Here is a 14122-nt window from a genome sequence, read left to right on the forward strand (position 1 = left end):
CACATAAGGTTAATTCCACAAATAATAAGTTCAGGCAAAAAAACAACATTCAGCGAATAATCGGTTGTACATACGTTGACTTACTGCTTCCTGGCGCCGGATGCGGGACATAACACATGCTTAATGCCACCGTACATATACATACAATATACCCTACAGTATACATACATTACATACACTATATACTGCACCTGCGCTCGGGGTGCGGTTTGCCTCATGACGGGGCTTTTAGTGCCATTTAATTCGGAAGCTCAATGATTATTTTCGATATAATCTCGAAAGGGTATCAGTCGGTACGCTGGGCGCACGCGTAGTACTCGAGATTTTACCGATCTCCCCTAGGAGTGTTGTGAACTTGTCAATAAGAATATAATTATTAATAAAGTGAGTCGTATGTGCGGGCGAGACTGTCACTGACCTGTCTATGAGCTTGCGCATCTCGTCGCCGTGCAAACCGTCCTTGGCGGTGTGCGCCCGGACTGCAACAACCGCAACAACACATGACGATACTACCGCGCTCCACCGCGCCGCTACCGCTCTTGCGCGATGCCCACTACGCTCTTTAGTCTATGGCCGTTTCGGGAGAAACGCCCAATCTCTGGGGAATCGATACCCATTTTTTCCTAGTGTTTTTTAAGCAGATCACAATTATTTTTTGTAACTTTTAAGCAAACGTTTAGTGGACATCACGGAAGAGTCGAACATGAACTAACTCTACGGAACAGATCGAGAGGAAGATTAACACAGACACGTCTAAGCCGTGGAATGGAGAAAAAATATTATTAACAAAAATTTACACGAATCTAACTCGGCGTTCGCCGAGACACAGAGTTAACCTAGTGGAGGAAAAATTTAGAAAAAATATATAAAGCCAATTGCTATGATGTCTAGAAGCTCGAATTTGTTAAAACGTAGAAATGCATGCGGTCAGTCACAAGTTAACACAATGTAAACTATTGAGTCAAACGCTTTACCGTCCTCTGTGGCGCCGGGAGTGCATGGACAATGCGCTGTATTATTACACGTTCACATTCTACTTATTGTTATTACAGATCAACAAATTTGTATTCAACTCCAATTTCTGGTAGCATTCAACTCAACTCTGTGACACTATGGTCACCTAAAGTTAAAGATTTGAACTCATCGAAAGTGGGCGATCGTCGGTCGTTGGACATAATCATTGATCATCTCACATCTCATACATTTTTACGAAAAGCCATTATCTTCATTTTATTTTGTAGACGGTTAGGGCAACTCGATGCCCTTCATGTCAATGTCTACTCGTGTCACGAGAGTGAATCATAAACCAATGACGACTGCGTCATTGGATAATGTCGATATTTCGTTACATACGTATACATACAGACAACAGGTATACCGATGTGATTAGCCGTTACAGAGTTCGGTTAGGAGTGATCAAGGAAGAGTCATGTGAGTGTGTATACCAGGGTAGTTGCGGGGCTGGTCGCACTCGGCCTCGGAGATCTCGTTGGAGTCCTTGCTGTCGTTGAAGCTGGAGGAGCAGTTGTTGTCGGCGTTGCGCGGCGGCGGCGGCGGCGGCTCGGGCGAGCTGTGCTTGCGCCCGCGAGACACTGCGGAGTAAGAAGTAACATTAGTAGGGGTAAAGATAACAATCAGGTATTTTTAAAAACGAATGCAGTATACCGAATACTACATTAGTTTTCAGAGAGTTGTTTTTAGTTACATAGTAGAAGTTACTAGAAAGTTAGTGTAATTTTTATCACTGAACCGCGGCAGCGGCAGCTCTTGTGCCGTTTCGACTCACGCGACGATAAGGTGAAGATGCTCATTTTAAATCTAAAATATTATAATATACTTTCGTCGCCTTTTCTTAGAACAATTTCGCACGCTTGTAAGGGCATTTCGCACTGGCTAAAGGTTTAAAGGTAATGCTCGTTTGAACATTTCAACATGGCCTATCCGCCATTTCGTCGCTACGTCAGCCGTTTTGTCTTACTCACCGATGCTGGGCCGTGATCCGTAGTGGTCTCCATAGGGCGTGCCGTAGGCGCCGGTGTACTGCTCGTCCTCGGGCGCGCAGCACGCGGGCTCGTCGTACTCGGGGCCGCACGCGTACATCGGTCGGGAGTAGCGGGCACGCTGAAATGTGAAAAGTTAACATAATATAGAAAAGCTATAGTGCCAATGCAAAAGTGACTCCGCCTTATCTCACCTTCCGCCTTATCCCCAATTTCGCCTTATCTCACCATCAACAGTTCGAATTGATTCAAAAGTACCAAAGAGGTTGGTTTTAAATGTAAAGAAAATAAGAGCATTTATTTGTTTATGTAGATGACGTAGAGTTAACAATATAAAGACATTGTTTCGGTAGGAGTATCGAAGTACGCACGTATTGGTCCTCCTCAGCGCAGGTGGCGGGGTCGTCGTACTCGGGCGCGGTGGAGTAGATGGCGCTCTGGCCGCCCTGCGAGTTCTTGCGGGCGTAGCGGCTGTTGGCGCGGGGCTGGAACGAGATATTAATGTAATGCTGGTTTTTCGTATGAGTTTATTCATTTATATACATTTTTCATTAATTTATCCTATAAACTGTGCAGTAATTTTTTTAATTAATTATGTGATGTGAGATCACATTGTTTTGCAACAATAACATTAGGAACTAGATGACGTCCGCAACTTTGTTGCACCAAAATTCGTTTATGGCGCGGGAACCGTACAATTTTCTGGAAAAAAAGTATCCTATGTCCTTTCCCAGGATTCAAAGTGTCGCCATACCAAATTTCGCCAAAATCGGTTCATCGGTAAAGACGTGAAGAGGAGAGGTAACAGACAGATAGACACATAATATTAGTATGGATCTTGGATCTGTCCTATCGTGGTTATTTTTCATGCTCAATGTGTATTTCATATTCTCTATTCTTGTTGTTGCACTGTCCTATATCTTATAGATCCCTCTCGCCCTCAGACTATTATGCATCTTCTCTATTTGCATTTTGCAACTCTCCTGTCCCGTATCTCCATCTCTCTCTCTATACTGACCATGCTCTGCGAGCCAGCGCGCGAGTGTGCTGGGTGGTGAGGGTGCGCGGGGTGGGCGGCGGGGTGCGCCAGCGTGCCGGCGTGTGGGTGGTGGTGCGGGAACGCGATCGCCTTGCTCGGGTCCATCTCCTCGCGGAAGCCCAGCAGGTGGAACGTCGCGTACGGGCAGATCTCATCCTCCATGCCTGGACATACACAACAACGTTAGACGATATTATACAGGTCATCATGCTTCAGACTTTCGACGCGAGCTCCAAGGATTGTCGAATGTTGCGAGGGGAGTGCAGGGTGCTCTTTTAGCAGAGCGTGGAGCCACGCCCACTCGCTCTTGATTTCTCGGAGCTCACGCCTATAGAATGTAACGCAGTAAATAAATCAGTTAACGAACTCTTCACAAACCCTGTGAACAATATTTTAGCCTACGTTCAGAAGAATTCAAGTAAAACAAACGAAAATGTTGTTAAAATAATAGAAAAACTAACAAAACACCTCAAATTAAAAAATAACGAAGCAAATAATAATAACTGTTGTTAGTAGAATGCGGCAAAGCTACTAGAGCTTACCTCACATACGGCGGAGTTAGCCGCGGATCGGCCGGTATCACACTTGGTATCTATTATCTACTCTATCTTCTGTTTCACTACTTTCAAGCTACTAACTCAAGCATTTTCATGCGTGTAGTTTTATAATGTTTGATGATTGTATGAATGCTTTGTTACTATGTGCGTAAGTATTTGTGTAAGTATCGTTTTTAAATGTGATTAAGTTATCGTCTCAGACAAGTTCGAATGCCCATGACGAAAACAAAAAGATGTTATGATTTTTCATTAGCGCCCAACAGGGGGCTTTAGTCTCAAATTGGGCGCCAATAACCTATATTATAACTGCTGCAATTATTTGTTTCTGTGTCAGTGTCAGTAAAAATGTCCATGGTGAAAATAAAAAGATAATATTATGATTTTTAGTTGGCGCCCAACGTGGGGTTTTAGTTCCAAATTGTTCACCAATTGGCTATACTAATAACTGCCGAGATTGATAATGTGTTTTTGTGCCACGTGTCTGTGTGTATGAGTGTCTGTGTGTCGCAAGCGTCAAGCGACTGACCTGTGGAGAGCGTGTCGCCGGAGCCGGTGCGGCGGACCGGCGGGCGCGGGCGGCGGACGCGCTCGTAGTGATGGCGGCGCGGGTCCCACGTCGAGTGCGCGCCCACTACACAACTACCGCGTTACATGCGCTCTACCGCTACCCCGCTACACCTCTACCCCGCGGTGTATACTTACTCTCACCGCGTGCTACTTGTATAGTACCGACAGAGTTGGCGCTGGACAGTTGCAGACGTGGTTAAAATAAGTATTACGTCAGTATATACGGAATTCATCGATGCTGTTAATCCCTAGTCGAACGCCAAGTTCGTCGATGGCAACAAACCACTAAGCCTTAGTAAGGAGCTAGCTATAAGCTAGTAACTTAAGGATACAGTGAGGGTAAGTATATACACCACATCCACATCTAACATGTACCACGTACCTGTTTATGCTTTGACATATCCTCTTTGCAGAGAAAGTATAGTTTTGAAAAGAAAAGAATAAGCCAAAACATAAAATAAATTAGGTAATTAAGATAGTCACCAACATAATGTTATAAAACAAATAGAAATAATAACGTAAAATACAATATTTCGTCTTTGGTCTAAACGAGATCTTAGGTATATTTATTTTGTACTAGAAATAGTTGTTTAAGCAAGTCTGGAATAATAAATTGCTAGCGATATAATATGAATTAAATTAAATTTATAAATTTTCATTAGGTTTGGGGTGGCGTATTTTCAATATATTTTATGCCCAAAATAAGCCATACATAATGTAATAAAAAAATAGGGCCTATCTTTCCCCACTTATCGCGAATATCATGGTCATGTCGTCCCCCATGTGACATCACTAGTCAGTACTCACTGATAACGGCCTGTCGTTTGACTCTGTCGCAGGTGTTGTAGTTGGAGCCGGGTACGGGGGGTAGCTTGCGGTTGGGGGGCGCGATGTAGCCGAGCTCGTCGCGCAGGCCGCCGCGCTTGTCCAGCGTGCCGCCGCCGCCCACCAGCGCGCCCTGCGACGCGTTGTACACGGCGTCGTCTGCGTACACGCACGCAATTAGATACGAGCTTAAGTTATGGGGGAAGTTAGGTAATATGAGATATAGCTTGTAAACACATAATATGACTCATTTTTATTGGCTAAAATTTTATATGAGATACAAGAGGTTATCAATTGGATATTTTTATTCACGAACGATTAATATTCAAAAGGTATACGACATAATATATAGGTAGATACACTTTTCATGCTCTACGGAGGGTTACGTTTAAAATATCTACAAATAAAGGTGTATTACGACATAAAATGGTATTCTAAGTGAGATTTTTAAAATCATAGCTGAGTTGCAATGATATCTACATGATATAAAAACACTAGGGACAAATAAAATTACATTATAAAATAAAATTTAATTATAAAATCTATTATGATACATTTAGATTACAAAATCTGGGCCATTCACGCGTGTTCCTCTGCTGCTGTGGATATATCTAGGGGAGGAAATAATAAACGAAGCGGTGGTCATGCCGCATACATACAGTAGGCGTCCTTCTGACCTCGCAGGCGGCGCGGGGCGTTGCGGCGGGCGAGCGTGAGGCAGATGACGGCCATGCCGACTACGAACACCAGCAGCGTGGCCAGCATGGGCACCAGCACCTCGGGCTCGAGCAGCGCGCGCGCCCAGCCGGAGCCCTCGCTCGCGGGTGGCGCCACCGTGCCTGCGGTACCGACCTTTGTGGTGAGGCTCCCGGGCGCCGCGCACCACGCACACCACCACCACCGCGATGACGATCACGAGCACGGCCGCCACCACCGGCACGATCAGGTTGAGGTGCGACAGCACGATCTTGAGCGTCTGCTCCGGCGTGAGCGCGTCCAGCGACCGCGCCGGCGCTATCGTCCCTGAAATGCGAGCCGCGAGTTAGCAAACTGAAGCAATATTAACAACATATACACAGGCACCGCATTTCAGGTACGATCGATATCAAGATTGAGCGTCTGATGTTTTTGTGGTGGCGTTATAGGGCGCGGTCGCCGCGGTGGTAGTGTTGCGCGTTGGTACACATTGGCGGGATATTTATACATACATTCATCTTAAGCCTCTTTGAGGGGAATACTGACAGGTTTTCAGGTATGATAAGCTTAGATAATAGTCTATAGTCTCACGTCTAAATTGTATGTAATATAATATTAGTATCTATGTCGTCCCCTTTCATATGTAGCTATCTAATAATAAAAAAAAAAATAGTTCTAGGACTAAAAGTGCACTAAATAATAACTTGACAAGTAGGTAGAAATGATTAACTGGGTTAGTAATGGAAGGAAAGAATATCGTGATAATACTCGTATGTATAATGTAATGGTTTTATGTGCAATAGTAATGGATTTCAAAAAGAAAACTAATTCCAACACTTTAACGACAGTTATAAGCTAAAATGATAATTTTTTTAGAGAAGTTATAAGTGATGACTGAGGACTGATGCGTGGTAAGATGAGATGAAATGATCGTTGTGTTGGAATAAAAATTTGTTGTTATTACAAATTATTTATTTCATCTCATATTTTAGAGAGCTCAGTAAGTTAGCATTAGAAGAAGAACAAGAACGGAAAACAACACAAAAAGCAAACAAAACAAAATGAAAACATAGAAAACTACACACAACAGTCAGTAAGGTGCACAGGTTAGCTATAGTTCGTTCGCGCTAAGTTTTCAGTAACGCAATAGCACAAACGTCAAAATGGCAGACTTCAATTGGGTAATATGAATACGACTTAAACGATTTTAACATTTATACTGGTGGGTCATTGCATTTTTAGCGCGTATAGTGCAAATTACTGAAGACTGTACTTTTAGTTACTGTAGAACTCCCCCTTTGCATTTGACTATTACCATACTCAATTTTAATAAAAGAATTTCCTTTGGTCTAAGGAAACCCCCTCTCGAAATCCCCCAATATGTTTAGGACAGTGCTTGGAGCATAAGGCGCACATATTGACGTATAAGGACTCATCCTGGCTATGGGGTGACGCCCCAGCATGCAAAGCCGGGCAGTGCCTAGCGCAGAGTGCGCACATGTCGTTGACAATCCCTTGGCTGGTGCCCTTGGATATTTCCCCAGTTTTCGGGCAATGGAAGGCACATAGCGAGCACATGTCCTCGACGAGTGACCCCCTGTTTGAGCGGTCGTCGCTATCGGCCCTGGCAGTGACCCCCTGTGGTGTACCTCCGGTCATGGTGAGCGTGGCGAACTCGTACTCGGCGACGTTGAAGCCGGCGTTGTTGTGAGCGGTGATGCGCAGCACGTACCACGTCGCGGGTTCCAGGTCTGGAAATTAAAAGTTTTTTTAATGATATGAGATCATTAGACGGATAACAGTCGTCATGCGTCGTGCGTCTTTGCCGGGTAAATTAAGATCAAAGAAATACGTACCTACATATTTATTTATCAGGCGCAGGACCGACTTTTTACATGCCCATCCGACGCGTGGATCATCTTAATTGTTAGACAATCAGGTGATAGTTTGCATTGTCCTAACCAAACTTGGAAATAACATGTTTCCAACGCGGGAATCGAACCCACGACCTCCGTGTCAAGAGCCGCGCTCTATACCACTAGACCACGGAGGCGCCTGATCTCTCGCCGGTCGTGTCGGTCTTCCGTCCCACTGGGTTATGAGAGTAAAGGAATAGAGATTGCTCTTGTGTACTGCGCACACACTTGGGCACTATAAAATTACTCCTGCGTAGCTGGCCTGATTTCAATAAAACCGGCCACCGTCACCGAAACCGGTGTTGGGAGCTATTATTATATTTATTTATTGAAGTGTGACGTCATTGATGACGGTATGTATTTCCTTCCTACTACATATTATATGTAAAAGTTTATTTATAAATAGAATAACGTACCCAGTACAACAAAGTTTCCACCGGGTTTCACAGCGTTAGAGATTTGGTTCCATTCAGCAGCTCCCCTGTAGAAGTTTGCTTCACATTAATGTTGCATATTTAATACAATAACACTAGGCACAATTTATTTCAGGCCAGTTTTCTATAAGGTTAGGTTAGTCAGTATTTTAAAGGACAGCTCTCATACGCTTAGGCTTTGCAATTTTCCCATGCCACATTTTGTTTAGTGTCCTAAATGTGAGTTTCTATTCACTCTGAAATAAACTATCATTTGTATTGTAGTTAGTTACTATTTTTTTCCACTAGGGGCGCTGTTTTGATGGCATAAAAATACAAAGTTTTCACGGCAAGAAGTAACTTAAATTCGGAGTCACAATAATATAGAATGTTGACTCACTTCTTCTTGTTTTCGACGACGAAGTGGCTCATGGGGCAGCCGCCGTCGAGCCACTGTTTGAGGTGCAGCGTGACGGAGGAGGAGCCCACCTCGATGAAGTCGGCGGCGCGCGGCACGGGCGGCTTGGAGCCCCGCGTGCGGGCGATCACCACGTCCGACGCCTCGCCAGTGCCGATGCTGGAAATGCCGTAAGTGCCACTTTATACACGTATTATTTTAAAGATTCAATGAGAAATTGATTCCTAGGCAGAATATAGCGGACTTAAGTAATTTGGTCGCGTTAAGAAAAACGTAGCCGACCGATCACAGCTATCATTAAATTGACATAAGTCGGCCACATGACGTAGGTCGTAGGTCCGTCCACTGCCTAGGAATCAATTTCCTCGATGGTATAGGTATTTTAAGAGCGTGCTCGTACTTGGGAGTAAAATTATAGGGTCGAATGTTACAGTATGTAAGGTTTAATAATTTTCTATCAAAGCTTACATACTGAAAAACTCTATCTTATGTAAATTTTACTGCGTTGTCGTATTTTATACGTCTAACGTCAGCTAGTTTTCAGATAAACGCATAGAATTTTTGCGCCTAACGATGTGTTACACTACTCACTAGTAGTACTGTGTATGCATGTGTACTGTGTCGCAGTACTCGGTGACTTACCCGTTGTATGCAGTAACGTAAAGCTGGTATCTAGAGCCGCAGAACAGGTTCTCGAGTGTGTAAGTATCAGTGTTGCTTGGAATCTGAAATGACCGAGAGGCAGTAATAAGTTGACAGCTCATTTAGGTATAAACACAAACGTAAATTATAATCAAAAGTATACGAATTGATTTGACATGAATTAAAAATGAAATACTTTTTACCGTACTTTAGGCAATATGTACTGTGTGACTGTGGCGGTACAACTAGCGCCACAACCCTGCATCGCGCTATCGAAGTATATTTAATACGACAGTGGGCTCGTATATCACGTGCATACCTGACCGAGCATACCACCTCGCTCGGTGGAAAGACCTTTTCGGCATCCACGTATTTCCCACATAACAAAATATATTCACAATAATTACAATAGTGTAATTATTGTGAAGGCGCAGGCGCAGGCCGCAGCTAGCTCGACGCGTCCCGTTGTGATGTAGCCGCAACATAATCAGTTTAGTTATAATATTTTACTTGAAGGCAAACACACCCACAAACTTCTCGTTTATAATATTGTCAGTGCCTAGTACCTGCACGGTCTCCCAGTCGCCGAACTCCTGCTTGTAGTGTATGGTGTACCCGGCGGCGGGCGACTGCTCCGCGTCAGCAGACGGCTTCAGCCGCAGCGTCAGCGACGACACCGACGACGACGCGATGTTCAGCTGAGGGGGGAAGGGGGGCGCTGGAATATGATAATGATGGGTTACAGTGGGATTATAGAGTATACAAAGGCCTTTACACATATTAAGTAAAAACGAAGATAATCGTGAACTTGTTTTTGATAGAGGTGCATAACTTGATGTAAAGTCATAGGAATATCAACGCAATGCATAGACGTCGTCCTGTCGCGGAAACCAAACAGCTTCGTACATTTTATCATCGTTATTATTGTCATTATATTATTTGATATTTCACTGGCGCACTACCTTCTATCGATTGGTACGCCATAGCGATATATTCGTTAAGGAAAGAGACAAGTAGTGATGAATGAAAAACGACGTGCTCCGCGACCATTTTGTCTCGTATGTTTCACGAGGAACAACAACAAAAAAAAAAACACGAGCTTTTCGGTAGACAAGTGATGCACTACTAGACACCCTAGCGTCGTAACGCGTTACCTAACGAAGCGTTACGCTCTTATTAGAAGCTGCCATTTCAAAATACATAAACAAGTACGCCAACTCACCAAGAACAGAGAGCGTATGTGTGACGGTGTCGGTGCCGAACTGGTTGTCGACGTGGCACGAGTACTCGCCGGCGTCCTCGCGCGCCACTCCCGCGATCTGCAGCGAGCCCTCGGGCAGCTGCCGGACGCGTTCTGACGCTTCGAGAGGCTGACCTTTGACCTGTAGGAGAGTAGTTATAAGACAAATAAATAATTTTCTGAATAGGCCAAAGTGATTGTAAGATTATATTTTCACATGGTTTCATCTTTTGAACTGTCACACCATCAGATGTCGGTAAGTAGTCCTTTCGTAAATGTAATATGGACAAACTTCAAGAGAGTTTGGATGTAACCAGGTCCGCAAGTGTGCATCTCGAGAAGAATTTCAAGTACAACTACTCTGGGATGCACATAGGCGGCGGAATTCGTTTACTGACTGCTCTTACCTTCCATAGAATATTGGGTTGGGGAACACCAACAGCGAGGCAGGGCAGCTTGACATCCTCCTTGTAGGTAGCGGTGAATGACTCGTCGAAAGAGGCGATCTTGGCGGGAACTGGAAAAACATTTACAGTTATTATTAGAAGTTAAAGAATTAAATTTACAAGGATACATAATATTATGGGATTAAGCGTACAGCGTAGTTCGCCTTTGTCTCCCACAAACTTAAAAGAATGTAAAGTACATACGGTCATACACCGCTACGTTGCCACCATCTTTAATGTAAACATTTCAACACGTTCCACGATCTAACTCTAGACATATTATACAAGAATAATATATTGCTTCATTCGTGTTAAATGCTAATCTATGTTTTACACGAATGACGAGGATTAGGAGCTCGGCATCGTATAAGCTGCCATTAGCATCAACTTGTTATTAGCCATTAGCTTCAAACCTTTGTCACTGGGGCTGCAGGAGGCGGTGGCCGAGGGTTGACCTTCGCCGATGATGGTGGACGCGGTCACCCAGAAGTCGTAGCGGCCGGCTTTCAGCTCCGTCGCCGAGTAGCTCGTCTGAGATGCCGGGACCTGGAGAGGGCATTACACCATGTAGCATTGTCGAAAGTATGAATTATCCAATATTTACTACTTTTTACATCCACAACTTTTTTTATTACATATTGTGTTAAATCACAAAAAAATACTTAAAATATAAGTGTCAATATATTTTTAGGTAAAAAAGCTTATGTTCAAGTTCATTAGGAGCCTCGCCCTCAATCAGGAGGGCGTGGCTTTGGCGTACCAAATACAATGATTAAAATAAGTTCTCTTAATTTGGGTTAATATTTACCTTGTTAGGATGAGGTTCAGCGTTCTGCGCCTGGGTGTAGACGTTGTAGTGTGTGACGACGCCGTTGGGCTGCGCTGGCGGCCTCCACGACACGAGGATCGAGTCCTGACCCATCACTAGAGCCTTCACGGCACGAGGGGCCTCCGGTACTAAAAAGTAAAAGTGGATGTCAAGACAGATGAAAATGTTTGTGTTTTTGTGACTGGGAAGAGTTGGCTGCTCGTAGAATAATTATCAGATTTTTCGCGAAGGAAGGTATAAAACGAAAGGAATTGGCGAATTGCGTTTGTGTTTGACACTCGATTGAGTACGAGTTTTTCTATTTTATTGGTGTAGCGAACTTTTCTCCGACGTTCTGGATTCCAAATACTAGTCCCAGTCCCAACGTTAGGTAAAATACATAATGTATAAAGTATACCAACCGTCCTGTTCAGTCTGGCAGTGTATGGGGGCGGAGCGCACGCCGTCGCCGCCGTTGGTGGTGGCCAGCACCTCCATGGAGTAGTTGGTGAACTTCTTCAGCCCGTGGAGGATGGTCTCGCTGCTCGCCGTGATCTTAGTGTCTTTGGTCTTCTCGTCTAAAAAATTATCGAGTATTGTAAAGGAGATGTTATGATAATGACAATAATTGTATTGCGAGTTACTAATATCATAATCTAAAAATGTATAAATGTATTGTAGCAGCAAGTAATGCACCACTGCAGCAGGTCGCAGCCTTATGTAAAGTTAACGATGAGTTGTATGACGCTTCATTCGTCAATTTGACTTTTCGTTGCTGACGTCACTCTCTTCAAACGCGAAACTCTTCAAGCTCAAAAGATGTACACTCTCCAAACGCTAATCTATCAAATCTCAAACAAACAGGTACTTACCATACCAAGTGTCGCTGGGGCCGTATACAACTTTGTACGCCTTGATGAGTCCGTTAGCGGCGGCGAGGGGCGGGGACACCCAGGATACGCGGATGGTCTGAGCGGTCAGTGTCGTACATAACACGTCCTGAGGGGGAGCCGAGGGGGCGCCTTCTGCGGTGTAAGCCTTCACTTCCGTTGACACTGGTCCTGAACCCATCTTGTTAAACGCTTGAACCACGATCGAATATTGCGTGTATGTCCTTGAAAGTGAAAACATGGCCGTTTTAAAACGGGTTGGAGAATCGAATGATACTGGAATCTGGATCCTGTCCTATTAAATTATTATAAGTCGGAATAAAATGAGAACAACACTTACTTAAGGTTAACGATATCCAGATGATGTTCCTTGCCAGACTCCTTGGAAATGTCAACGGTTTCGAAAACGAACGACTTGTTGCTTGACGCCAGTTTGTAGCCAACATAGTATCTGCAATTTGAACAAAGGTAAGAATCATTCTATGAGGGTATAATTTACCAATCAATTACTATTCTTCTTCCATCTTTATTAATTATATTTTGTGTTTCCTTTCGGCTGATAAGTGAAAATTCGTTGGGCTAGCGTCAGACTTGCTGCGCCAGAAGCATGAAATTGACGTACCCTTGGAGTTCGCCGTTCCAGTCCTGGGGCTGGGGAGGTTTCCACGTCACTCGCAGAGTGTGCTTATCGGTGGCATCAACTTTGACGTCCTGTGGCATGCCAGTAGGAGCCTCTTCGGCGGTGATGATGGTGACTGTCTCCGAGGGTTCCGAGGTTCCGAGCTCGTTTTCAGCGACGATACGAATGTGATACGCGGTGGCGGGCCTCAAACTGAACACTCCAGCCTCGGTAGTATCTCCAGGTACTAATACCCTGCAAATGGATCATTTAAATCAGAAAAAGGTCCTTTTTAGTAAATATAGCAAGTGACTTTTAAGCTGCTTAGATTTTTTCGTTACCTGTCAATATCCTTCTCCCAGTTGCCCTTGGCGCGTTTGTATTCGATAAGGAACTTCTTGATTGGGGAGTTGCCATCGTAAGGAGCAGCCCAAGACAGTTGCACGGTCCTTCCGGATTTGTCCAATACCTTCAAGCCGTAGGGTGCCTCAGGGACCTCTGTAATGTAATTTGAGTCGTTAGTTAAAGCTTCGTAGTTTGTGAAATTGATTGGTAGGTGCTCATGATAGCAGAGATTTTTTTAGATAGGAGATTCTTTAACTTGCCTTGAATAATCATGTTGATGCTAGTATCGTCGGAGCCAAAGGCGTTAGTGGCGACACAGGTGAAGAGCGCGCTGTCAGATCGTTCGGTCCTTCTGATGCTGAGGTCGGAAACTACACCTCCGGGCAAAATCTCCTCGCGGATCGTGTATCGTGGGTCGGATTTGGGTTCCAGGCGCTTGTTGTTCATGTTCCAGATGATTCCGATTGGCTGGAAAGTAAAATATTATGTTAGTACAGCTTTGGAGGATAAACTAGTATTTATGATTAGTAGATTAGTATAATATCTTTCGTAAAGATACATACCCGTTCTCCTTTAGCTTGGCATTGTAAGACAGCGGGTTCGCTTCGTCGCGCAGTTTGGTTTCGCATCTTAATTTCGAATTGGGGTGGAGCTGAAACATGGTTTGTTGTTACAAGATTGATTCTTTGTTTTATAAGTAT

General features: G+C 44.2%; 1 protein-coding gene across 1 annotated transcript in view; it reads right to left on the bottom strand.

Annotated features, from left to right (window-relative positions):
* LOC121739796 (Down syndrome cell adhesion molecule-like protein Dscam2) overlaps nt 1-14122 on the bottom strand; it is a 69548-nt gene that overhangs the window by 2242 nt on the left and 53184 nt on the right. Inside the window, 25 exon segments of the mRNA XM_042132365.1 lie at nt 419-479; nt 1446-1592; nt 1983-2121; nt 2372-2485; nt 3019-3203; nt 4123-4227; nt 4971-5147; nt 5648-5796; nt 5798-6011; nt 7334-7435; nt 8017-8081; nt 8414-8590; nt 9074-9156; nt 9640-9791; nt 10296-10455; nt 10721-10830; nt 11173-11305; nt 11568-11716; nt 11990-12145; nt 12440-12681; nt 12798-12908; nt 13080-13331; nt 13418-13574; nt 13682-13889; nt 13985-14073. Of these exon segments, the coding sequence (XP_041988299.1) occupies nt 419-479; nt 1446-1592; nt 1983-2121; nt 2372-2485; nt 3019-3203; nt 4123-4227; nt 4971-5147; nt 5648-5796; nt 5798-6011; nt 7334-7435; nt 8017-8081; nt 8414-8590; nt 9074-9156; nt 9640-9791; nt 10296-10455; nt 10721-10830; nt 11173-11305; nt 11568-11716; nt 11990-12145; nt 12440-12681; nt 12798-12908; nt 13080-13331; nt 13418-13574; nt 13682-13889; nt 13985-14073 (3637 nt within the window).

This window comes from Aricia agestis, chromosome 2 (assembly GCF_905147365.1).
Source record: "Aricia agestis chromosome 2, ilAriAges1.1, whole genome shotgun sequence".
Classification (NCBI taxonomy): domain Eukaryota; kingdom Metazoa; phylum Arthropoda; class Insecta; order Lepidoptera; family Lycaenidae; genus Aricia; species Aricia agestis.